A 27552-nucleotide genomic window follows, 5' to 3' on the forward strand; every position below is an offset into this window, starting at 1 on the left:
GGCGGCCCCGCGGCGAGGACGAGGCCGGGCGGCGGCTGCCTGAAGAGGCGGCGGCCGCTCCCGGCTGAGCCGGGCCAGGCCAGGGCCGCTGCACCGGACCCTTCACCCCGGCGGGGAGGGGACGGGACGGGGCGGGGCGCGGGCCATGCCTGGCACCTGCGCGGCTGGCGGGGCAGGGCCCAGGGCGGAGCTGGGCGCGGCCCGACCCGGCCCAGCCCTCGGCGGCTGAGCCCCAGCGCTGGGGAGGAGGCGGCGGCGGCGGCGGCAGCGGCGCAACAGGTTATCGGCGCGGAGCGGAGCGGCGCCCGGCTGTGCCCATGGCCGGCCGCGGCCTCGCCGCCGAGCAGGGCTACATCCGCACCGTGCTGGGCCAGCAGATCCTGGGGGAGCTGGACAGCTCCAGCCTGGCGCTGCCCTCCGAGGCCAGGCTGAAGCTCTCGGGCGGCCGGGCCGGAGAGGAGAAGGCGCTGCGGATCCAGCGGCAGGTCCAGCAGACGCTGGCCAGGAAAAGCCGGGGCTCGCTGCACAACGGTGAGTGCCCGCACCGACCCCCGGCCCTGCGCCCCTCGGGGCTGCCCGGTGGCTGTCGGTGCCGGTTTCGGCGGCGGCGGGAGCGCGGGAAGGGGCCCCGGGACGGCGGCCCCAGGGCGAGATCCGAGCTGGGCCCGGGCGGCCGCAGCCGCCTCCGCGGCTTCCCCGGCCCTGGGGGGTGCGGGCTGCTCGGGGCAGCCGCCGTACCGGTCACTGGCCTTCGCCGGGTTTGTCGTGAAATCACGGCTCTGTCGCCTCTTCCCTTTCTTCTTTTCTCACCCACGCGAGTCAAAAGTTTCTCCCTCCCAACCGCCGTAACTTGGGCGAGCGGCGAGGGCGGGGGGAAGAACGGAGCCAAAATGCTCCTAATCCAGCAACCGCTTACTGTCCTTATTTTAATACCTCAGCTTTACCCACCGGCCTTGTTTGTGAAATAAAATGGGAACAAAAGCAGGAAACATTTTTCCTTGTTTCACTTGGAATTACAAAAAAAAAAAAAAAAGAAAAAAAATAAAGAACTGAAAGGAAGTTTGGAAAAGTAACTCTGGGAAAAGCGTGAATGGGAAACATGGAACGATAATGCTGCTGGACGTTATTTACGCCAGTCTTTGACACGCACGATACAAATGGAAGTCAATCAATCCTTGCTTCTGAGACCTTACAGCCAGAAGGCCAGGTCTGTCAGTAAGCTCCGCGCAGTCGTGTCTTTCGCCCCAACCTGGGTCCGACTGTAGCGCCGGGCAGCCATCCGGTGACTTTATCAGGTGCTGGGGGTTAGATGCAAGCTGCCTGAGGGGTTTAGTCTTAACTACTAATGGTGAAAAGATGTGTTATTTTCAAAGTAAACTAAAAAAAAAAAAAATAAGAACAGCAAAATCCTTACCATTAAAACTTTAATCTTGTTTTTAAATAGGAAGATATGAGTGACTTACAGGTTATATATACCCTGTTGCTCAGTTGTCTTTAAAAAAGGTGTCACCTTTCATTTGCAAAAAGCTGTGGGCCGAAGGTCTTTAAATTTATAACTATACTTTACTAATCTGTCTTGTCAGGCAGAGGAATGTTTCCTTGTACTTCTTCTGGCTTCCATCTAAAAAACACCTCATGGCAAAAAACGCATACAATGCAGACACGGACGTTCTCTGCTCAGAAAAGTTAAGTACACACAGCGCATAAACAGGTATACACAGCTGTGCAATGTGCAGCTACACATGCAAGTCCTTAGCTTGACAGCTGTCGTTTAAATAAGGTTTCTAAACGCTTTTGAAGTCAACTGATTTCTTTTTCTCTCAATAGAGAGCCTGGGAAAAGCTTTTTAAGCAATGGTTAATAAGTGAGATGGTGTTGTGAACCTGAGATCATGTCTCAAAACCAGATATTAAACATTGTGAAGACAAATTTCCCATCCTTCTAACTCATCTTAACTTCTCTGGAATATATTAACAGACCTGATAGATTTGGGGATAATTGTCTTGGTTTCCTTTTTTTTTTTCTAAAGGTCAAATATTTGAGCACTTTGTATTTCTGAGACATCAAAACTTTTAAGCTTCAAGATCAGGAGTGGCAAATGTCATGTCTGTTATGTGGATTGTTCACGCATAAAATGAACTTTTCTTCTTTCAAATGTATTCTTGTGCCCAACTCACCCTGCATTATTTTATTCCCACTGCAAAACTCAGAAAAAAATAAATGGCACCAGAATGTGTTCCATGTATTTATATATATTTATATATATATATATATGTAATATATGCATGTATAATATGTGACTATGGCTGTCCATCTATCTCTCAAATATCTGTAATGTGAATCACATGACTATCATGTATTTAACATGTTGACTTTCCTGAAAAATATATGTGTATGTCTATCCCAATGTGCTTTCTTCGAAGACTTGCTCAAAATTTGACTATGCTTTGAGAAACTTTTGAGTTTTTATATGTAAGCTACTTTTTAAAAATACACACTAGTTTACATGCAAAAAGCACCCACTTTCTCTGAATTACAAGTTTTCTAGATGAATTCACTAAGGGTCCTATATTGTTTGCCATTGCAGGGAAGATGATAGAAAGATTTAGAAGGAGCAGGCCCCTGTGATATAACTGCCCTATCTGTAGGAGTATTTCAGACGCTGTTCAGCAAGGTACTTAGCACATACCTAGCCAGAGTATTCACATACATGCCTAAAATTAGCCAAGCACATAACCAGTGGATATGAAAAATCAACGGTAGAAAAGATCTTACCCAGTATCATCTGTGCGCACTCGTTTTCCACTGACTGTAGTGGAACCTTTGAAGCTGCCTTCAGCATTACCTTTCAATGGAAAAGTATCTTTTTGCCTCCTACCCCCATATTGTTTGCTGGTTTATGCCCTTTCCTTCCATTTTTGAGGGTGTCTTTCTTCTCTAATAGAAATTCAGGTCATCCTCAGATTTGAGGGTTCCACCAGCTGCCAGGTCGCTGAAGTCACATACTGCTTCACCTTCTTTCAAGACTTTGTCAAACGTCATTAGTAGTTTTTTCAAGCAGTAGTTTAACAACAGCTGCAACTTTTCCAGTTCATCAGTTGCTGAGCCTTTATGTATTAAAGACTACGCTGCCCTTAAACGTTTTGAACAACTAAAGCAGCCATATCAAGTTTCTGAATGCTATTTAAAGGTGGAAATGGAATGTAGATAGTTCAGGCTTATCAAAGAAAAATGGCGTTCAGAACCATATACCTTAATGACTGACGTTCTTTAGCTCACATATGATGCAACAGTGTTGATTGTCTTATGTATACTTTAGGAGTCTATTAAACTTTATTCTGTTTATGAGTCCGCTTGCCTCTGATCTTGCTGTGTTTAGATTTTGATTGGCTTTTTAAATTCATTTGCGGCATTTCTGTTTCTTTAGTATAATCCCTGGACTAAAGTCTGCTTTCCTGTATGTCCTGTACATCCTTATTGGTTCCATTGCAAAAATGAGGGCAGAATTGAGTAATACAGCAAACAAAATCAAATGGCCTAATGAACTGCTGTTGGTGTAGAGATTCTTTCTCTAACACAGGGTTTTATAAACACAGTGTGTTTATACAAAAGAGAATTAAAACATACATGATTTCCAAATCAGCGGCATCAGCTACAAGACATTAAAATCAGAGCCTTGTTTATTCTTCGTGTTTCTCCATTTCTGAAATTCTTAGCAGTATTTTTTTGTTAAACTTGTTTTTAGGGGATTGGGGGAGTTTTCTATCCTCAGCCTTCTATGTTGCAGAATTCTGACCACGTTAACTGCTTTGTAGTGATTTTCTGTTTATGTCTTTGTGGGAAAAGGAAGTAGAAAAAGCTCCTTGTTGGTGACTTCCACTTTTTTTTTTTGTTTCTTTAAACCTTTAATTTCTTTAAATTCATCACCTCTGCTTCCTGAGCCAGGAGAAATTTTCTTCTTAAATTTGAGCACTTGTGTAAATGTACTGACCAGCACAAAGTAAAAAAATGTTAGAAAAACCCCTTTGGGACCAGGCATGTGCTGGCAGAGTGATGAAGGAGCATGATCAAAAAGAAGGCTCTTTGATCTCTAGATGAAGTGGTTCAGTGAAGTTTTTGATATGCCATTCTTAAATGTCAACATCTCAGTCCATCGTGAGTGGTGGAGTATAAAAAAGGATTAAAAGATAACAGTCCAGGACACTCAGGAGCCTTTGAGGATATAATACTATATGTATATGCATATATATATGTGGGTATAATATATGTGTACCCACCTGCCCTGAGCAAGAGTGGGCAGTGGATACTCAGCAGTAGGCACTCAGGATGCAGGGAAATGTCGCAGTCCTTAACAGACTTCTGTGTCCAGGGCACAGCTATGTTGATGCCTGCAGTGAGGGGTTTAAAGCCAACATTTTGTTTTCATGGTAACCATTCAAATACAAAAGCGCTGAAAAAGACTCACAACTGAAAGTGAACACTACATGATTTAAGGGGAATTTGATACACCTAATTCCTTAATGGAGGATCATTGTCTTTTTCATATATCATGTATCTTAGAGATGCCTCTTGTCATTGTTATTTTTGAAAGCCAAGCAAACAGGAGATTGATCTGTCTGCAGCCATAGGCAGTGATTGCTGGGGAGGAACTTTCAAAGCCTTTGGAGATGTTGGACCTGTCACAGCCAGGGGAGTAAAGGGAGCTCGAGAAGAGCCTCTGTGAAGACAGATGGGATTTTTTCCTCAGTTATCTGTACAGTCTTCCTCCTGATAGTGTAATTATTTTGTCAGATCACAACATTTTGTCATAACTGTTGTGATATCAGATGATCTTTGTACCGCTTTTATTTTAGGCATGAAGAAAAGCAGAAGAGTTTAGTGTTCCTCCTCCACTGACCACATCCAAAGCGTTCCTGAGCTGCTTTAGTTCATACTGACAGGGAAGAGAGGAGAGTGTGATAAACGGTTCCACTCAATTGCCCACACATGGATGTCTGCTGCTGTCTGAGATGCCTGAGTTTTCCAAAATATCCTCATGGGCTGACAGACATAATGCAGGGCCTGTAGGAAACCTATCTTTTTGTTGACTGGCTGCTGGAAATAAAGTGCTGTATCCTGTGGCCTCTTCAAATAGGATTTGCCCCCTCTGGATGAGTAACTAAATTGTGTCCATACTTTCTGAAGAGAGAAGTTTTGTGACACTTAAGGCACTGAGTCTCATAGTTAGAAAATATTAATTTTAGCTGTAAAAAAATTTAAATAATACAATTTAATTTTTTTTTTAAATCCTTCAGGAATTTTTTTTTTTTAAACCAGTGCACTGAGTCCTTATACAAGGACTGCCTAATGATTTTTGAATATACATAATACTGAGCAAATCTGAGAAGTGTGAAAAACATGTAGGCTTTTGTAGTGTTGTGAAAATAAGCTGAAGGAAGTTCCACTGACAGAGGCAAGATTTGATCAGGTCACCTGTTCCTCAGTTCATAACTAACGGAAAGACGCAGCATTTCCGTTACTACTTTTCCCTTCAACACACTGGTTTTTGGCACAAGTAAACAGAACACAGTAAAAAGACATACATTTTATGTCTACCTAATAAATCTACAAATAAAATGCTGGCAAAATAATTTACTCATGTGGTAAAAGCAAGCAAGAGATACCATAAATGCAAAGTGAAATTCCATAAGCTAACATATATTGTGTTTATCTCCAAAAGAAAAAAATATTTACTGACAGATAGTTTCACAGGGAGACTGAAGGTTAAAAAAGACAACTACTTGAAGATAAGTGAGGGTTACAATTTATGATTGGCTGTATTTTAATTTTGCAAAGAAGGAGCTGTTAGATATGTAGTTTATCCTCGATCAGTTCATGGACAGTCTTGTCATTTTTAATTTATCCTAATTTTTGTAAAAATTTGTTTAGTAAAGACAGAGAGTTTAGAGTTACCTAAAACATGCGCAAACTATTTGCTCAAAGGCTTTTTATGCTCTAAGTACATAAATAACTGAGAGTAATTTCTCACTAAGTAAAGTAAATTGGACAAAAATACTGACTATAAAGAAAAAGAACTGTATATGTATATGTATATGTATTTAAAGACTTATTATATGAAAGTACTAAGGAATTAATAAAGTGAAACTTTAAAAAGCAGACATAGGCGATAGGCTAAGATGGAATCTTACCAGGCACCTGAAATAGTGCATTGATATGAGAATTGTATCACACAAATGAGAGATTTGTATGAATTTGTAGATTTTGGATGTCAGTGTATATTAGCAGGGGGGGTTTTGCAGTATAAAACAACAGTTTCCTCTTACTGCTTTCTCATGTACTTGGGTAACCCTTGGGCTATGGTAACCTTGTAATGTCACAAAGGAATTATTACAATCCAAATCATGAGTTTGACCAAGCTGCATCATTCCACTCTCCTGACGCAAAGTTACGGTGAATGTGTCTTAACAAATCACCCAATGCGTGTTTAAATCTGTCTCGCATGGCTAAAATGAAAGAATTGGAAAGTATGATTAAATAAGCGAAATAACTGCAAAGTTTTATTGAATTAGGCCTCAAATTATTGCAATGTGCTATTATATTGTATTGTATTATACTATATTCTAGTATACACAAATTTGGACTTATCCTGATAGCTACGTGCTAGTGAGAATCATTCATCAATTACTCTTGTTACGTGAGTCGCTTCTTTATTTTCATCCTTGTCAAGCCCTTTACTAACTAGGGACATTGAGGATCAAAGATACAGGTGTACTGAATGAAGTTCCTAGAGATACCCCTGTGCACCTAATGAAGCCCAGACTTCGACTGCATGATCTGAAAGCCTCACCTATTTGGCACACGTACACCAGGTGCTTTCAAAAATCCCAACAGGCGCTCGCCTTCATGTTTTTGGCACCTAACTCCCATAGGCATATGACTCCTACTATTTTTGGAAGTGGAGGCTTCGGCACTTCGACCAAGTTAATGATTGGTTCTTTAGATTTCTTTTCTGTAGTATCTCAGGTAATATCTGCTATTTTGAAAATTCATGGCCAATTGACTTCTTTATTGACCACTGTTATCTGTTCAGCCTAAATTTCTTCAGCACACGCTGGACCCATTTATGAGTGATTTGAGGTATATCTTACTTTCAGCTTCTGTTTCACCTGTTTAAACATGTCTGTGTTATTTATATTCCTATTTGCAGATTCCCATAGTAACACGGGAATCTCACAAATAATTATTTCAGCAGTATTTGTTGCTTAAAAAAAATATCAATAGAAGCACTTTTTTTTTTTTAATGCATTGTATCAGTGAAAGAGAAGCAACTTGAAGTTGTTGGTTGGTTGGTTGGTTTTTAATTAGAAGTAGAATGTAGTTTTAATGAAAGAAATAATCACAACTCACTGTTCAGTTTTCAAAGCTGGGTCATGGAAAAAAAGAATCAAAGCAGGTAACTGTGGATCTTCTACATTATTTGTAGGATTAGTGAACCTTTCAGGTGCAGATTTGAAGTGTCATTGAACAACCCTGCTTTACAGCATCATTTGCCACATGCCTCCGTAAACCACAGAATTTATTTGTGGACTCTTCATGCTTTTTGGGTGAAGCATTGAGAAGATTAATGAAGCATTACTTGCTCCAATATATTATCATTAAACTAGCACCTAAGGGAGAAGAAACATCAGCAGTTGAGGTAGACAGCTATGAAATAATCAGTCTATACTCTGGGTGTGCTATTTGTTTACAGTGGTACATTGTGAAAATTGTGTCTCTAGGGTGCACAGCAACAGGTATACACACCAACCCATGTTTCTCATCTACAATCTACAGCTGTGATATTTTAATTTCATGTGTACTGTGCAGGTTATAGTCAGCCTGTAGTGGAAACTATGCATGTATATTCAAAGTGGTGACAGTGGAAAATAAGTGTTCTTCGTAGCTGTTCAGTGATACCATTTCTCAGTACTTAATCATCTGTCATTATCTGGAATATTTAAAATATCAGCATGCTTTGTTAAAACAGTTTTATTAAATAGCTTCATGAACAACAAGACTTTAAAAGTTAAAAATATGTCTTAAGTAAAATAAATGGGAAACTGGAAAAATGGCTTGTATCCTCAGAAAGCTTTGCTTAGCCATGTTTTGAATGTGATATACCGAATGCAAACATCTTGCCATCATTTCCCTGTCTGATTTTCCACTTGTGTATATTAATGGCATTGCAGACTCGGACATTTCCCTAGTACTGTAAATTGTCCTTTATACTAAAAGGTTTTGTTAAAATCTTACTAATATTAGTCTTTGGTTACAGGCAGTTTGCACCGTGCATCCAGTGTTCCAGAGCGTGTCTATAACATGGGGATTACTGAAAATGATTTTGCACCAAGAACTCCCTATGGTTTCTCATATTACCAGTCAAACCAGGTGAGGAAAAGAAGACAACAAATAGAGTATCACATGCATAGTTTATTCATTTTATTACCACAAATAATCACATGTGGATGGTGTTTCAAGGTTTCCTTGCTTGCTTGTTTGCTTTTTAAAGCCTGATTTCTAGAAAATGAGGTTTTTACAACTGAGATCTGTTAACATTTTCCTCCCTTCCAGTGCTTTCTGAGCCCAATAGCTAAATTCAACTCAGTCATGCAGACAGGCTTTTTGCAATCCTGTTGGTTTTGTGAGAATTGGCATCAGAGCAGAAAATGAAAAACCATTCATATTAATGGTTAATATTAATTAATTAATATTAAACCACCATATTAATATCCCACTCAGGCAAAGGCTGTGACAAGTCAGATCTTTATCCATCCTGCCAGGCAGCAGCTCAGGTCAGTCAGCACATCGGTAGCTCAGAGGGGCCGGAGGCCATGCTGCTGCTCACCCAGCCAAACAGTTGGAGATTGCTGGAGGAAGTCCATCTATCCTGCCGGGTAAGGAGTGACACAGATAGGAGCTGGGAATGTAGTGGAAGAGGTTAGGGAATTAAGCATCCAGAACCACAGGAAAGCAGATTCCATTAGTTTCATGATGACAGGTAAAATGTTCCTTATCATTTAAAATAATCCTGTTGTAACCTATTTTAGCATTACAAGAATTTCAGCAGTACAGTCCCTGCAATACAATGGTGTTTCTCAACTGTCTAATCATAAATTAACTTGTTATTTTGACCAGCTTTTCTTGGGTTCACGGCCTGAGTGCTAAGATAAATAATTGGTTTTCTGTAGGATGTGTGACACAGCTCATAACTGGTATGAACCTATTTGAGGTAGCAACCTTATGACTTGGAAATCAATACAGGGCTCAACAGCAACACTTCTACATGATCGACATGAGTAAACTGAAGCCAGTTCACCTTGGGAACAGAAATATTTATTTAATAAATAGCTTTTTATGTAGGGGCCAATTCTTTCTTAATTTTATGTTACTCAAGAATGGCTTATTCTTGTTAAAGGAAATAGTCCAGCTTCTGGGCAGTTAATGAAGCAGCTCTGATTCTGTATGGATAGAGTTAGAATCATTTACTTAAATAGATTTCCTTCTCTGTTCTCCTATCCTCTGTTCTCACCTATCATCCAGTCCATAATATTTGATCTGAATCTCTTCCTCCTGGAAGAGAGCAACAAGAGGAAGAATGGAGGTGACTGGAGGAACCACAAGAAAATTCTACAATTTTCCAGGCAGGGGAAGTGAGGAAGATTTTTTTTTATTTTTTTAAAGAGACTGTTTGTCCTGTGTGAAAGGCAGAAAAAGGCAGAAGGTCTAGCATTTCACAAGAACACTAATTTGCTTATTGCTAAACAAAAGATGAAGATATCCTTGCATAGCTTCTGTAGAATAAACAGATATATCCAATGATCCTTGCCTCAGCCCACTAGATTCAGCAACCTTTACTCCTTTTGTGAGTCACTTATCACCCCCAATAACTCCTTAACAGTGAAATTAAGGGCTTTCAGGCTGGCCACTATCTGCTAAGCTCTGTCCCTTCAATTAATAACTTGTGTAAAGTTCTCAGTTTACCTTAAAAAATGCCTTTAATATTACAAAAGTTTAATACAACATGGAAATAGAATATATGAGGCTTTGATTTATGGCTGGATGTCACTATGCATACTGATTTTTAAAAAGTTAGGCCATGACTCCTCTATTTCAAGGCTAGATAGTCTCACAAGTTGATTTAGTTCTGGAGGGTCTTGAATAGAGTATAATGTCCAGTTTAGAGCATAAGAACAAGGTAGCAAAATTGGAGAGGCCCCAAAAGGCACTTAAACAGTAAGAATCTTGAAGACACATCATAGAAAGAAAGGTTGAAGGAAGTGGGTTTGTTGAGTTTAGAAAAGAGACAATTATAAAACAAGATCATGATTCATTACTGTCCATGCCCACAGGAAAAGAAAAATCATCTTAAATGGTAACTGTAGAATTAGGGAAACCATTGAGATGGTGAAATGGCCATTTTGGTTTCCTTGGAATCTTATGTAGTCTCTTTCATTTTTAAGAGGTTAGACAAACAGGGAAGGGACTATCTCTTTTTACTAAATCCTACCGCAAAGTGAACAGGAGATCTAAATAACCTTATATTAATAAGGTTAATAGCAATATGCAGATGCTTTAGTATAATATTTTAATATCTAACTGATTAATTTTGTTCTCTGTATTGGACAGCCTTGAATTTAATTATAGGAGCAGATGTGGGTGTTAATCCCCAAGGAGTTTCAAACTGAAAGTAAAATCTCCATCAATAAGCAGACTGTTCACTACCAGGCATATTGATTCATGCACCGATTTTGAGTTAATGACAGAAGACTAGATGAATCATAGAATCAGAGAACGGTTAGGATTGGAAGGGACCTTCAAAGGTCATCTAGTCCAACCCCCCTGCAAGGAGCAGGGACATCTCCAACTAGATCAGGTTGCTCAGAGCCTCATCCAGCCTGGCCTTGAACGTTTCCAGGGATGGGGCATCCACCACCTCTCTGGGCAACCTGTTCCAGTGCTCTACAACCCTCAAATGGTTGCTTAGCTGCTTAGACTTTAGATCTAAAAATAGATGCTTAGACTTTATCTCCTGCAGACAATTGAATACACAATTTTGGTGATGTTCACATTTTGTTTTCTGATTCTGATAGCAGACCTTAGAATTTTTATCTTTACTTTCTTTTTTTGTTGGTTTCTTTACTGTTAATCCTAAATGCTGTGATCTTACTCTGACTCCTGTTTTTTTATGCACCCTGAACAGGTGGTCTCACCATCCTCTTATACAAATGGCTGGGGGACAAGGAGTACTTACAGGACAATGGGCGAGAGAGCTCAAAGACAGCCTCTGAAGAGATTAGAGGTTTCTCCCCAACGAGATCCTGAAAGATTGGCATACGTGTCCAATGATTTTCACTATGACAGAGGGATTTCATCTGGATTCTCCATGAGGCATGGAGATAGCAGGAGACCCAGCGGGACTGTCCCACCGAGATATGCTCGGTCTGAGATTGTTGGTTACACTCTTCGTGATTCAGTGAACAGGGGACGCTCTTTTAAGAGACACTCCCACATGGGGGCTATTAATGATGTCCTTGATGGTGTCTATCCCAGCCCCACTGTACCTCTGTACCATCAAGCAGGCAACAGCCGCAGTATGACTAACCTTCTGGAGAAAGAGAACTACCTGACCTCGGGCAGTGCGATGGGACAAGTGAGATCACCAGTTGCTTCCCATTTGGGGTCTCAAAACAGGCAATCTTTAAGGTCCAGCTGGTACCAAACAACCGTCAGAAGCACACAGACCAGGAGGGAAGCTTCCCAGCCAGCTTCAGTAACCAGTGTCACTGCAGAAACAGATGGGAAGAGGATGCCAATGACAGCTGCTATGGCAGCAGCAGGGAGAAATGGTTTCCTGCAGAGCGAACAAGTCATTGTCAATGGATCTCAGCTAGGGTAAGCACAATGCAGGACCTGCTTTGGTTCTGGGTTGTCACGACAGAAAGGAACCTGTTTGTTTAAAAAGAGAAAGTAAACTGACAGCTTATGGTTCAACAGCCAACATGGTATATGAAATGTCAGTGTGGAGGATGCAGCAAGTAGGTTTGCTTTAAAAGCCCGCTTCCAGTGCAACAGAGGAAAGGGAGAAAAAATGTATGTGTATGTACATACTGCAGGGTCCACACCTCCTGCTCAGGTTTGGAATCCCCTTTTGCCAAGACATGAAGTACTCACTGACTAAGTCACAATACACAGTAATGCATTGGTAAATTTGATTCCTAGAAGAGACCGGATGATTTCAGCACTGGTCAGAAACCTACCAGTGAAGCAGCTTTTCACAGATTGACAATTTCCAGTTAAAAGTCCTTCATGCTTTCAAGGAAACTTTTTAGTTTTTATAAACTTCAGTTAAAACACGGGCAGAAATTTCTCTTAGCTCTGTAGCACCATCCATCCCTAGAATGAATACAAACTGCTCTGAATCTCAAGACCCCATAGCTCCTCACTACCATGAGATTCTACGTGCTCTGAGGATGCTATCTTAATGTGAAGCCCTGTTAGCTCCATGGCAGAAATTCCCAAACCTGCCTCTAGACTCCAGGAAAGTTGTTTAAAAATTTAGAAGCATTCTTTTTTTTTTTTTTTCTTCATATTTACTTCCCCCCCCCACCCCCGAAATTCCCTTCCAGAGAAGATTTCAGAATGTCTACAATCAGTTGCATTTTCAAAACAGTAAAAGAGAAAATGTTTCCATTCTGAAATTCCCCTCAAGAGAGAATATTTTTTTCATTATAGAATAATTCTGGTTGTTTCCAGAGCTCCTAAGGTTCAATGGACTGAACAAACCACTTGGTAAACAGGAGATGGTTACTTGCACTGTTTACTGTGGTTTCTGTTGTTTCGTAATCCAAATAGGATCCCAAGGTTTCTTGTGTAAGTTAATCATGGTGTAATTTATAATAGTGTTATTAAGAAATGTCTCTTTTTCCATAGCTGTGTAGCTGTTAAGTTAGTTTTTTGGAAGGCTCACTTTCTTCTTTTTCTAAATTTGCTACTGTGTGAGATGAGGCATCATCTGATATCACTGCTGTGTACAGGTCGAGTATTTTCTGTGATCTACTACATGTTGTGTGTTATGACTGGATTTACAAAGATACGTGGTGTTGTGCCCACATCTGATCTGGATTGAAATTTTCACCTCTGGGTCATGTGGGAGTTGAGATCTGGTATTAATGATATGACTCCTAAGTATTCAGTCTTTACAGCCAGTAAGTCCAGAAAAAACAGCTGAGAGCTCACAATAGCTAAAGAATTTGGAGTAGTGATTTCAAAAATAGGTACCTGGGAGGACTTTGTTTCTCGGTAAGACAGTTTACAAACAGACATATATCCTGTTGACTTAATAATTTACTTAACTTTAAGCACATTCTTGAGTGTGTTTCTGAGCCACAACCAGCAATTTTAATATTTGATTTTGTGTAAGAGCAATTTTGGTTCTTCTTTTGTGGATGCAGACACTGGAGTCTGGTTGTCTGCCTGCACAAACATCAACCAAAATGTTTTTCATATCTTCAGCCATTGGACAAGTAGCTGGCTTGAACTGCTGAACTCCAGGTGGAAGACTTGTGACCTAATGGAAATCTTTTTGACAGCTTAATTCTTTAAATGCCAGTTTTTAAGTTCAGCTGTTGCTGGAAATTACAGAGGAAAACAATTGGAAGTGCTGTGAAAGCTTCTAAAGTTCCTTTTGCAGATGTTTACAGATTTGATTTATCTCAGCACTTCTGACTGTTTAACTTACTTGTACATATCTTGTTCAGATTTTCAAATATCCTAGATTCTACTTTAGTTTCATAGCCAGGTTTTTGGGCGAGTGAGGGGCTCTTTATTCTATGCAAAGTTTTAAAAAAGTCTTTGTAAAATATCTTAGTTAAGAGAATGGTGAAAAGCAGCACGTAAGATACAATTCCTCAAGAGATTTGCATCACTGGACTCTTAAATGATGAGGAAGAAGCTATAGTCATTTTAGCTGACTGAAGTCAGTTTTTGTTACCTGTGCCTATGTATTAACTTGTGCATGATATTCACATACACTATGACTGTTTTCAGACATCTAAAATACAGATTTAGTAACTCCTCTTGTAACTCTTGGCACTGGAAGGGCTTGATGCAGAAGTTCTATTTTGGTTGGATTATATTCTGGTTCATCCACATCTAGCTACTGCACAGTTTAATGTAGAATTAAGTATTTAAAACATACTAGATGATATTTTTCTTTGGGGTATACACTGCTGTCAAATCAGAGATATCTCATTTAGGTCCATCATTCCACCAGTAGTACAAAAATTTTTTCTGACAAGACTTCTCATTTTAAGTAGTTAGCAGAGACTTTCACATTTCTTATAATTTCCCATTCTCTTTGATTTTAAGGTTACATTATCTGATATATTTCTCCCTTACCCGTTGCTTCCTTAATAATGGAAGGGGGGGAAAAAAGATAAGCCTGTTTTCTGAGTAATTTGATTTTTCCAGAAATTTGTACTTTTTTATGTAAATCACAATTTAGGTCTTGCCAAGGTTAATTAAGAGGATGTAAAATAGTTGTGTAAGGTTAAAGAGAAGTAGTGGACTAAAAGTGTATTGCATTTGAAATGTATACAAAAGCATTTACAAACTTTCTGTAGAAGAATTAGCTCATGCTATGAAATCAAAGTAGAAAAATCAGACTATAGAGATGCTATCTCCATATCTTCTGATAAAGTTAACCAGTTAAAAGCAGTTAAAAGCATCCTCATATCAAGGGCTTAGGAGGGAGAGAGATTCAACCTGAAGCTGCCAGAGAAACAGCTCATTACAGAATCTGACCTCTAAATGTGCTGAGAGCTGTCACAAAATGATTAGACAACACCATGCATGTATCTCAAAAATGTTCTGTTCTGGCAATTAAAGTGAAGTCAGAACTTGCCAAATCATTGTTCTGTTTAACCACTGTTGCCTGCACATCCATTTCCTTGTTGTCATTACACATACTAATCAGCCATGTGGCTACTAAGTTTGCCTGCAAATGTTTTGGTAGTAGGATGGAATTATTGCATCATATTCTATTTTGACAAAAGTTAGGGTGCTGCAACTTTATGAATACCATTGAGGTTCGAAGATTGTATTACATCCTTTATTACTGTCAGATAAAATGTTAGTGAATGTTCTTTTTATCCAACAAGGAGCAATCCTAGAATGGTAGTGCCCAACAGGAGAGGAATATTTTGGCTACTGCATATGAGGGAGTATCAGCCATGAAGGGATAACTCTGGTGAATGATGGGCTGCTCTCAATCTCAATGCAGATCTACACACCCAGCACTCAGAAATTCAGTCTCTGGCTGTACACGTGTTTATCTCAGCCTGGCAGTGACTGCTGATGGATCTTTTCTCCTCTGGGACATCCTTGGCTGAGTTCCCTCATAGATTCTCTGGTGTCCCATGACGGATCAGCTCATGCAGCAATCTTGACCTTGGAACGTGGATGGATAGAGTCTTTCTCTGCTGTTAGGCAATTTAATGCATCAGAGATGTCTGCCGCTCTGCAGAAGGTGACTGAATTTGGTCAAAGGACTCTGAAATTATTGCAGTGACTAACAGGCAGGTAGGCATGCTCACATGTACACATGTATAACATGGTCACAAAACCCTTGTTGATTTAAGAAACCTGACTAAAACCCACGCCTGAACAGCCTGTTCTTCTGTTCCACTTAGAAGAGAGTAAAAAGAAGAAATATGATCTGGCTTTTTTCCTTTACTCATTGTTCAAGAACTTTAAGTAAGTTTCTGATCAGTACGTCCAACTTGCAACTCAGAGTAACTTAGTAGCTACTTTGTTTCAAATCCAAGCTGAAGTAAATTCTGAAAATCTGGAAGCTGTAAGCATTGCATCTCCAGAGCCCAGGGCACTGGAGACACTAAACGTAGTTCTGTCTAATTTCACTTTGACATCCTCCAGACACTGTCTCCTTCATTTCATCTTTGTCTTGCACAAGCACGCCTCAGCACCTGGACATGCAGTGTATTTGCTCAAAACACTAATTCAGAGGAGAGGGGAAGACAAGAAACAACATGATTTGTACTAAAGGGAAATATAAAGGCAGGTGGAAACCTCTGGGTATAGGAGTATAATTTCATTTGCAACAGGTGCATCAAAATTGTTCTTCAGATCTTTGCTGTCCTTGCAGCCATGCTCATGGTCTTTTGCCTTAGCAAAAGCAAGCAGCAGATGTTGATTTACAGTGTAGCTGGCAGGAAAAATTCCAACAAAATCCATTTTTATTTCAGAGCTTATGAGTTCATCATAAATATTTTAGGGAAAAGGGTTGGATTTCAATGCATTTGTAGCAATATTCCCTGCAAGAAATCTGCCTGATTTCTGCCTGGTTTGTCTACCTTGCTCGTCTGCAGCCCATTCTGGGCAAGCCTGGACCTCCAGGCTCTTTCGCTCCCGCCAGTCTGTTACTGAGACAGTCTCAGAGCTGAACAAGTGAGTGACTTTGTGCAGTCCACAAACACATGCTTTAGAAATATTTCTTTTCTCAGTATCAAAACATTTCATATTTCACTTTTCTGAATGTGGTTTGTTATTTAATAGTTCTACTTAGTTAGAAGAAAAAAAAAATCAACATTTCAATTTAAGCCAATTTATTTCCCAGGCACCTATTTTAACATAAAAGGTAATTGTGCCAAAATTTCTAATTTTAGATGCACTTACTGAGATTATTATCAAGTAAACCATTCTGTTTCTGGTAGCTCTGAAGTAGGGAGTTATTGCCAATGACTACTTGTTTCACTGTGGTTCGCAGACTGCCCTGTCACCCTGTCTGGCCAGCCTGGAATCTGGTTCTACAAAACTATTTGGTTTTAAAAAAAAAACAGAATACTTACAGTTTTGTTCACTTTTTCCCCTCTTTTTTGTTTTCTCTAGGTAGAGAGTATTTGAAACAAAAAGTAAATAAGAAGTCGGGGGAACATAACCACCTGTCCCAGAGCTAATGCACCTGATTGTGCCATTAATTGTTTTGTGTTCCATTTACTGGGGAAAACAAAAATTGGTCTGGTGATCTCTCTTTCCAATTTTTTTATATGGTTGTGTAACACAATTATCATTCAAGGAAACATGCTGGAAGTTGGGAGGAAAATGGCAGCGCCTATTTTTAATCCTACCACAGGCAATGCACATACTTGATTTAACGAGTGGTGTTTTTATTTTGTCCCACCTGAAAAAAAAGGCTTTACTCATCTATTTCAAACTAGAACAACTCTATAAGCCTGAAAAAGCAGGTACTGAGCCTTGCATATACGTAGTCTAGGAACTGAGAAACTGAAGAAAGGCAAGAAAACAAATACAAAAAAAGCAATCATCACATTACTCAGAAAAACATCGAGGTATCTCCATGATCACTAAAAGACACTCTAATTTGGTTATTGCCTTTTGCAGATCTGAGTCCTCCATCCACTGTTGTTTCCATTTTGGTTTTCTAATTTAAAGCATGATTTGCTTTGTCCAGAGCCTCTCATTGTTGCAACACTTCCATTTATGATTTTCCGTTCCCGCAGAATATTAGTATCTCTTAAAGTTTTTATATTATTTTCTGCTCCCGGAAAGCGAATAATTTTCTAAGAAAAGCAAAAGTTACTTGAAAAACACAAAAATCTTGGTATTACAAGAAATTTTACAGGCTAAATTATCATTTTTCTGCAGTCTCGCTTCACTATATTTCCTCTGTCTATACTTTTAAGGAGCCCAGAAGGGGAGATGACTCTGGAGCATGCAGTGAGCATACTGAGGAGTGAAAATACACAGTCCACATCTAGGATTCTTGCTGCAATGACTTTCATACAGCATGAGTGCTTCCAGAAATCAGATGCCAGAAGAAAAGTAAGTAATTATTTTTATGCCATTTACAATCAGGTAGAGAAAATAACTTTCTATACTGTATGGCTCTGAGTGCCAACATGAAAAAAAAATACTTCCAAGAAACCTTGTAGCATATTGATGTTGAATATTTTCCCTAAAATATGCTGATGCTTTTTGCTGCAGATTCTTTTAAATCCATGGAATGCCATTGGTCTATGCTAGCAAAAATTTGGTCTTTAGCATTTTGTGATAGGAGACATAGAAATACAAGGTAAGAATTCTCCCAAACCAACTTTTTAAAAAATCCGGTTTATTAGGATCCCATAAGCGCCTACAGGCAGGCAAAGAGCTTTACTACCCTTACCAGTTATTCCTAAAGTATAACTTAAATCTGCCTTTTGCAAACTGAGTTGGTTAGTTTCTATCCTATCTTGATGGATGCAGAGAAAAGTGTAGTTTTTTTCTGTCCCTTTTATAATGTTTTTTCATATGTGTTAAGGCTGCTAAGTGTATACCCATTTAGTCTGCTATTTTCCAGGCTAAACGAACATAGTCCTTTCATCCTTCATGAGTAATTCATAGAGTCTGAACTTTTCATTGACATAATTGCTCCTGTCTCTCATTTTTGACTGGTGTGCTAACACCATTGGTACAGACATAGCCCAGAAAAGAAAACTCTGCGAGTACAGTGCAAAGTTATCCAAGCTTCAGGGTTTGCTAGGACTGCACAAGTGTGTTAATACAACGTATGGATTAGCCAAAGTGATAAGGGCTTGCTGGGACTGCAAGTCTCTTAAAAGTTTTTTGAAAGGGCATATTAAAAATATTCTCTTCTTTCTTTTCTTTAAATTTCACTATCTAACACAATTATGGCTCTCTTGCTGAACAGGCTTCTGTACATTAATGTGTAAGGTGGTTGTTTATTTCAACCATTTAAAAAAATTTCTCACACCTGCTTTGTTTCATAATTTGCTTAGTATTATTCATACATAATCTCAGCCTTCACCCCATATTCATGTATATGCAGTTCAGTTCAGTGAAAGCCAAACATCACTCAGTCCTTTAGTAGTTTTAACTTGCTTCAGAGTAGATCAAAGTTTGTTTTGGAAAAAAAACACCAGTACAATTAGCAGCCTTAGCTGCAGAGCTTCACAGTTGAATGTTTGAAGGTGGTTTATTATTCAAACCTCTCTCAGGCAGCTTCCCTGAAAAACAAGTGGATAAGTAAAAGAGTTCAAGTTGGAGCAGTCAGCCTGAAGCCACCTTCTGTTTTCCTGTCTATCCCACATATCCAAGCTGAGATTTTCTGTTTAGTGCCCATCAGACTTGCTCACATCAGCATTGTCTTGTTTCCCCTTTTTAACCTTTCAGCCTGCATTCCTTTTCTTTGTCTCCCGATACTTTGTTCCCCAGTACTTGATAGTCTGTGGGTCTCATGGATTTTCTTTTTCTTGTAAACTTGTGGTCTTACAGTATTTTGGTGAATTTTGTCTACCAATGAAAATTTAGATGGACAAATCAATAGCTTTTGTAAATTCCCCTCTGCACATTAGGTCGACATAGCATCACTTATTTTACAAGAGTTATAAATCACTTAAAATTACCAACAGAAAGTCTTCATAAATGTTTTTTAAAAAAACCAACCAGCTATGGTATCAGTGTCAAAAGGGCTTATCTGCTGTAATAAAATAGGTTGATGTGCTTTCAGTGTGTCCTGTGCTCCACTTAACTCAAGATAAATATTTCTGTATTTCATTCTGTTAACATCTAGATGACTGTTGAATCAGGGGGAATTAGGTCAGCAGTGCAGCAGCAGGAAACTGTGCCATTTGTACAATAGAATCAGAGGAAAGGCAGGCAAGCAGCGTAGTTTGCCAGGGCATGAAGGGCAGAAGGCTTTGTTACCTTTCATTTCTTCATGCTGCCAACACCTGTCGGTCATATTGAATTCTTTTTATCATTAAACTCCAGACTACTCAAAACAGTTATATCAGATTTCTAAGTCTTTCACATGCTGTTGATTCTACACAAGGCTGAGTTTGTCTGCAAAACCATATGGCATTTTGAGATGCTGGAGGAAAGAGTCCTCAATTCTACATGAATGTAAGGTATCTTCCGTAGTAAACTCATGCCTAAATGAGCCAAGGCTTGCTTATGCCACATCACAGCTCATATTGGACTCATCATTCGCCACAACATGTAGAACTTGGAAAGTTTGTTTCTGTACAGCTGCTGTAAAATAACATCCTCTTAGTTTTTCATGCATTTGAGGACAAAACCTAATTTTCTAAAGAATTAGACACTGAAGAGTAGTCTTTGTTAAATGTGGGTGGTTCTGTAGTTAACTAGCTTACAATGTTTAATGGTCTACATTTTTAAGTTTACTAGTTTGCTATGTTTTTCTCAGTATGTCACAGATAAGAAGTACTAAGTAAAATATTTTCTTACTTAATACACTTTCAATACATGCACAGAAGTTAACAGAGAAAAATATTGTCTTTCCATCAGGCTGGCTGCCGAGGAAAAAAAAAGCAAATTTGGCACATCAGAAACATTTTACATCCAGAAATCTCAAAGTAGTTTATAAATGTTCCAGAGTTGAATCTTAAATATCTATTTCACCAAAATGGAAGCTAAAATACAGAGGAATTAAATGTCTTATCAGGGAATGCAAATCTGCAGCAAAGCTAGAAGAGATTTACTTTCATTCTCTTACATTCACTATTAAAATATGAGGCGTCCCTTAGTTGTGGATTTTAACTATGACTCGTAGGAAAGCCCAGAAGTTAACAGTCATGTTCGAATGATTAATGATCTGTGCCTCAAGTCTTTTAAATATGAGCAAACGGAGAAAGTCCCTATGACTATTTAAAGGATTCCTGGGGGCAGGGTGGAGTTTGTAATTTACAGTATTTAAATATTCTCTGCTGTGTTTTGTTTTCCTCACAGGTTTTCTCACTTGGTGGTATCCCCAAACTTTTACAACTTCTAGAAGTTCAGAACGAGGACATTCAGCGGGCAGCATGTGGTGCTCTGAGAAACTTGGTGTTTGAGGACAATGACAACAAACTGGAAGTGTCAGAGCAGAAAGGGATCCCACTCTTGCTCCGCGTACTCCGACAGACCAGGGATGTAGAGACTAAAAAGCAAATAACAGGTAGTGTTTTCTGTGCAGTAAAGCATGAAGTACTTGAAGTAGCGCACTAGCTTTTTGTGTGAGGTACTTTATCGTTTACTTAGGCCAATGTTTACTGACTAAATACAAGATCATTGTCACCTATTCTAAGTGCTTCCCTTAGGGTAAAATTCCAAGGTCTTACTCAAGGCCTTACTCCAGGCTAGTCTTTAAGACCATAAGAAGAGACTAGGAATTGCAACTTCCCCTCTTAAAGCTTCTTCAAAAATGACATGAGTCTGTTTGTTTGCAGGAAGCTTAAAGTCCTAGATATTCCAGCAGAGAAACTGGGGCTCCAGATGGAAAATTCTGTAGAAACATTTTGGTGAGCAGTGATTAGAGCAGTCCTACAGGTGCCTGGAACCGTAATGAATGCCCAGCAGCTCAGCCCTCACCTTTTGACACTATGCTGCCTGTGCGTACTGAGAGCTCCCTGTTGAAGACTGTCCCCTAAAACTGTCAGATGTTGTGGTTAGAAAGTGAGCATCCTACTTCCCACAAACCCTACTGCCCCAAATTTCTACTCTGAGCCCTCTCACTCCTAGCTGTTTACACTCGAGTCTGTCTTCTCAGATCTGGGGACAAGCAGAAAACTCTGCCACAGCAACAGCATGCTTCTTTTCTGTGTGCAGAGAAGAGAATTCCTGCAGGACATCCATTTGACTGTAAAGATCATACAGCACCATCACTGGAGTGACCTGCATTCTGGATTCAGTCTTTGCAGGGCTTACGTTCTCATCCTTTTATTTCCAATGACCTTGAGGAAGAACTGTTAAAAATTAGTAGGGCCCATTGCATCTTTGAAGGAAGAGGTCTTTGGGTCAGAAACCCTGTATTACACCTCTTGTTGTACATCAGTGTAGCAGAAGGAATGGTGGGAGGAAATGTCCACCATTACTCACAAAGAAACATGTGATTACTGCCCTGTTGGCTTTGCAGCAGCCCACCACTTCGTCCCTCCACTCCTGTTTGACCATAGTGTGTCTCTAGGAAATCAACTGCTTGTGACCCACATTCATTCTAGTTAGCATGCAAAGGAAGAGCAGGCTTATATTTTATAAATGGAAGAAAAGATTATGAATAAATGAATGGGGATTTGTTTCAAGTGGGCTTTAAAGATACCAGGAACACAAACTATTAAAATAACAGTGCTTGAAAAGACACAGAAGGTGTCAAGCAGCTCTGCCTTGAAGCAAAGACATGTTGAGACCTCCTGTAATTCTGCATTCTTTTAAGTATTTGAAATACTGGGCTTCCTAAGCTGAAGAACAAAGCTTTGTATTGTTAGGTCTTTTGGCTCAGTTCTACAGCTCTGCAACATTAACATGTTTCAAAGTTTTTCACATTCATCAGATGCAGAATTGGGTCACTGAGGAACTTACTGCATGGTGTATTGTCTCTCAGTGCTGTTACACACCAGTGAAAATGGTGGCATAGTGGCCAGAAAGCTAATGCTCTCTTCTTGCTAGCAATTTCATAATTTCTGACAAAAGCTTTGACTGTTTGTGCAGGGTAACTTATACAGATATTGTGAATGTTATTGTCTTGCCCTTCACCAAGTGTGAAAATGGATAAAGGGGCACCTTCTTTCTGCAATTACTGCTGTCACTGAACATGAATATTTACGTATGAAACATACAACATGCAAGACACCAGCAAAATATTTAAGCATTATTGAGCAGGATGTTGTAATTTACGTAAAATATTCTGATATGCTTTCATGTCTATCAGCTGCAAGAGATGACTTTAAAAATACAGGATAAGAGAAGTATGTCTCGCTTTGTTCAAGACCAAATATACAGTTAGGAGAAAGTACCTGGGTCCTTTGGTGAAAATGACACTAGAGCATACTTTTTGCTATCACTTGAGGAATTCTTCCAGCTCCCTAGCAAGCTTCAAGGAGCTCTCAGGGCAAAGGCAGCCTGCTTGAATGAATTTCTGTGAGAACATTAATTTTCCTTCCACCCCATACCTCAAAGGCAGGCAAGGAGCGGGCTGCAGGCAGGAGGTAGACACTGTTAAGTGTTTGCTTGCTAAGGTCAGTACTTCCAGATGATCTTGGCACATACAGCAATATCTAGAAAACACTGGAATTACTGCCCTGTACAGATGGACTATGTCGCCCGAGAAGGGCTGCAACATAGGGCTTTTCCAAGCACAATGCAAATCTCTGAGTGCCTTTCTACCAAAATGGTTAAACCCCACTGAGCAACAGTTTCCCTGTCTGACTGATAGCTCACCTATAGGTTTTATTTCTCCTCCTGCATTGCCTTTGGCTTCCTGTAGGATTAGTGGAATATCATAGCTATGCATGCAATCGCACTGCAGTGCTGTAATACTTCCAGGAAAAGGTTAATGCAGAACCTTTGGGCTTCCACCTGGTCAGTGTGAGAAGCCAATCTGTCTTTCCACATGATACTTATTACTTGCCTACTTTGATCATAAATTAAAGACTTCCAAATGTTTTATATGATAATTTGCTGAACGTCTTCTCCCATAAGAGACGAGTGAAGTAATCTTGGTACCTGATAATACCACACTGAACTCTGGTGAAAGACTCCTGGCCAAGGATTGAAAGCATGTGATACTCATTAATAAAGATGTCTAAGCTCAGGAGAAAAAAGTTTTTTGTTTCTCCTGTGTGTAGGAAGCATAGTACCGAAGCACTCCACCTAACAGAAATACAGAAAAATAAGGAAGTTATTGGAGAGAAGGACGTTAAAACTCCAAGACACCTACATTTTCTCATACCGTACTTCATTACCCATCATAAATATGATCTGATACTTGTGCACATGAGATAAGTACATCTCACCCTTAGAAGCTTATCTTTAAGGTCACTAGTTTATTAGTGCCAGCAATGTTAATACAGACAAACGCTTGCCTACTATTAAGCCATATTGTATATTCTCAAAGAATATTTTGATGGCCTGTATTTTCTTCTGACCTGTTGTATTGGCCCTCCTTCCTCTTTCTTTCTTTCTCAGTGTGCAGAGAAGAACTAAAAAGCCAGTAACAGGAAAGTAAGGAAAAGATCTCACAAGGTCAAAAATGTGATTCCCTTGTATTGGTTTCAGCACACATAAGAACCCGCAGCTGCTCATCCCTTTGTCTATGCTCCCATAGGCACACCAAAAATGCAGATGCAGGCCAAGATCTAGGCTGAGGAATACAGTTGGAGCACAGTCATGCAGTGTGCCTTGTATCATCCTGTGAAAAGACTGAAAGCGATGAAAGTGTTTGGAGATAAATGCTGATTATAGCAAGTACTGTGTCCTGCCACAGAGTCTGTGCATCCCAGGAGAACGCACAAAAAGCACCAAACCTGTACCCCCATCAAAGTGGCTTTGTGCTTATGATAGTGGCTTGAAAGCTGCCATGGACCAGTTTACCTAATGCCTATGTGCAGAAAATAGCTGCCCAGTTTCTCTGTGCAATTTCTGTGCTTATAGGACCTCTTCTTAGGGGGACTGAGACCTCCTCAAGATCACATTGACTGAATTTGCTAGCTTCCTAAAATCATTGATACAAGTAAAGTAAAGGAACCGTAGGCTCTGTCCTTCACTTGACATAGAAACAAACTTGCAAATGTCTTGGGAAAGGAATGAGATTACTTCTGAATAGTAGGGGAGGATGTCACTTGGAGACAATGCAGGAGCCAAGACAGGAATGGCATTTTGTGGTATTTGGAGAGCATACTGAGGAACAGAAAGTAAAATGGCTGTGGCATAAAAAAAAAAAAAAAAGAAAAAGATGAGTTTTTGAAGGTAAGCCAGATGATCCTCCAGGGAGTATCTAACCTCTTGATCTTGTTAGCATGCAGCATAAATGTAAGAAAAGAAAGAAAATTTTTCCTGCAGGGAAGATTACAGCACAAACAGAACTGTCATTAAAAGAAACATAAACTGAAGAGGAGACCCCACCCATTTTCCCAAATAACTATCTAAGGGAAAACTATGCCCCTATCAATACATTGTAGCATAGCTGCAAGGAAAGAGCCCACTCCTAAAAATATTTTCTATTGCAAACAAATTTATTCACACCCAGAATGCCACTGAGAGAATCTTTCTGAGCCCAGTGAGATAGTGCCTGTGGGTAAAGGTAGGATTTTTGTTGGAAAATTTACAGTGTGAGGAACATCTCAAGTGCAGTTCTGACAATTCTGTTCCAGGTCTCTGTCTATAATTCAAAATGCATTTGTTCCTTTTAATATGATATTCTGTCCTTGTGCCCTTGCATTTGTGCTGTTGTCTTAACTTGCTTCCCTTACCAATGCCTTTTGGACTGCATGTCAGATTTCCTATAAGCCTTACTTGTCCTTCAGGAAAGTACATTCTTCCTTTTATCCACTAATTCAGAGGCTGAAGAGCTGATCCCAGAAGAAGGAATGGGCTGCTTCTAGCTGGCTTTTGTTTTGATTTTACTATTGCTCACAATAGCTGTAATTAAATTCAAAGTGTAAGGAGATACAAAGGAAACATTTTTTTGTTGTGAACTGATGAAAGGAATGTTCACTAATACTCTGCCAGTGTTTGGAGGAGGAGGTCTGTGAAACTTAGAATAGCAAGCTGGGGAAACAATGAATGCCTTTGTAGTGAAAAGCAGAAATCCATGTCTTTTTCCAGGGGAAAAATACTTTGAAAAGAATTATTATCTGTTGGAATAGAACATAATATAAAGCATAATCAATTATACAAGACTATATTTGAGATTTGTTTTGGTGTTTGGAGATAGTGAGTAGACAAGTTGTATAGCATTACTTAATGCTTTGTTTAGTGACAAATGTCTGGGCAGTAAGATCCAACCAGTGTTTAACAGTTTTCCCTCCTGTGAGGAATTTTGCTATCAAGTGTTAGAGAAACTTGGTAATGGGCATCTCCTGTCTTCCAGCAGATTTCCAAAGACCTGTAAACTCACTCTGTGTACCTCCCATCTACTCTCTTCACATGCAAGTTTATTCTCCTGCTTATTGGTCTTTACTTGGTACTTGGAAGTGCCACTAGTCCTGCCGGGCATCCAGAAGGGATGAATTCCTCCCTGGAAGTGTGGAGACTGGTCGCTGACATCGGTGGTGTTAGCTCTGTTTAGCTTGCCATAGTTTGGTAATGGAGAAGATGCTTGCTGCAGATGGGCAATGCACATACAGAGCCATGGAAAACTGCGCTTCTTGGTCAGGCATTAGACTGCCTGTATAGAGATCGGCCTTTACCTATGTGGATAATTGTGCCCCTTTTTTTTTCCCAATTTTCATGTCCTCAGATGAGGGCTGGTGAACTCCTATCACCCTCTTCTGCTCCTCTTCAGGATAGCAAGTGCCAGGCAGGCTTCTTCACTCATTAACTTCAAGGAGTTTGAGGTTAGGTCTTTCAAACTGTGGGGGAGTCTTTTTGCCGCTCTGATTTTAATTTGGATATTACAGGTTTGTTGTGGAATTTGTCCTCCAATGACCAGCTGAAGTACCTGTTGATTAGAGAAGCCTTGCAGACTCTGACCGAAGCTGTTCTCATCCCTTACTCTGGCTGGCCAGATCGAGATTACCCAAAGTCAAGTGTTTTAACTGACCCTGATATCTTCTACAATGCCACAGGATGCTTGAGGTAAGCACTCAATCTACAAGTACCCAAAACAATTGTGGTGATAAAACAGACTGCACACGTATTTTCTTTCTCACTTTGAACTTTGATGGCTCCAAGAGAAGAGTTTGCATACAGATCATATTTTGAAATATGGCCTCATGCATGCATAGCTACTGCAATCAGCTAATAGCCTCATGAACACAGTAGGAGCTACTACAGAGAAACACCAAAGGCCTTAGTAACACACCCCTAAATGACTGAGTTACAAAAATCACATCTTTGATAAAAACACCTTTAAAAATAACAGTCCATAAAACTGCAGCCCTTTGTGTTTTTAAGTTCAAAGTCATTGCATATTAAATAAATACAAATGTGAGTATTAGAGATGCATGTCTTTTGTTTACACATTCAAAAATGCATGAAAGGACATAGTTTGAAATAATTACTAAGTAATGTGTGAGTGCAAAAGCATGGCCTGAGTTTTAAACTCTTCTTAATAAAGTACAAGGACTTAAGTTTGAAATTTAGAGGCTTGGAAGCTGCCCAGTTTTGCCTTACACATATCTGTTTTGCTAACATGTAGCTGCAAAACTACATGTTTTGTCTAACTATAGCAGAGTAGTTGTATCTGTATTGCATGAATTTTTACTGTGTAAACAGCTCTGTATCTGACTCATGAGTCATTTCGGAGGACAAATGAATTGTTAACTATACAAAATACTTAACAATAAAGCACCTTTTCCTGCAGGAATTCCTGTCAGCCCACTAACTACTAATTAACTTCATCTCTAAGTAATAATTAACTTCTATTTACTCTGATGGCTCAAAAGTAAATACAGAGAAACATTAACTACCCATAAAAAAAAAAAAATTTCTAGCTGACGCTAGTGGTGTTGTCTGTGAAATGGCAGAATTTGTCTTTTT

At 39.7% G+C, this 27552-nt stretch overlaps 1 protein-coding gene across 1 annotated transcript in view; it reads left to right on the forward strand.

The window, feature by feature from the left end:
* The first annotated feature begins 240 nt into the window (after positions 1 to 240).
* The window catches only part of PKP2 (plakophilin 2), a 44224-nt gene continuing 16912 nt past the window's right edge, over positions 241 to 27552 (forward strand). Inside the window, exons 1-6 of the mRNA XM_086755007.1 lie at positions 241 to 531; positions 8315 to 8427; positions 11240 to 11931; positions 17760 to 17898; positions 20827 to 21034; positions 26472 to 26649. Of these exons, the coding sequence (XP_086611133.1) occupies positions 318 to 531; positions 8315 to 8427; positions 11240 to 11931; positions 17760 to 17898; positions 20827 to 21034; positions 26472 to 26649 (1544 nt within the window). The 5' untranslated portion in view covers positions 241 to 317. The remainder of the gene's footprint in view (positions 532 to 8314; positions 8428 to 11239; positions 11932 to 17759; positions 17899 to 20826; positions 21035 to 26471; positions 26650 to 27552) is intronic.

Source organism: Chlamydotis macqueenii, chromosome 1 (genome assembly GCF_036417535.1).
Source record: "Chlamydotis macqueenii isolate bChlMac1 chromosome 1, bChlMac1.mat, whole genome shotgun sequence".
In the NCBI taxonomy this organism is placed as follows: Eukaryota; Metazoa; Chordata; class Aves; order Otidiformes; family Otididae; genus Chlamydotis; species Chlamydotis macqueenii.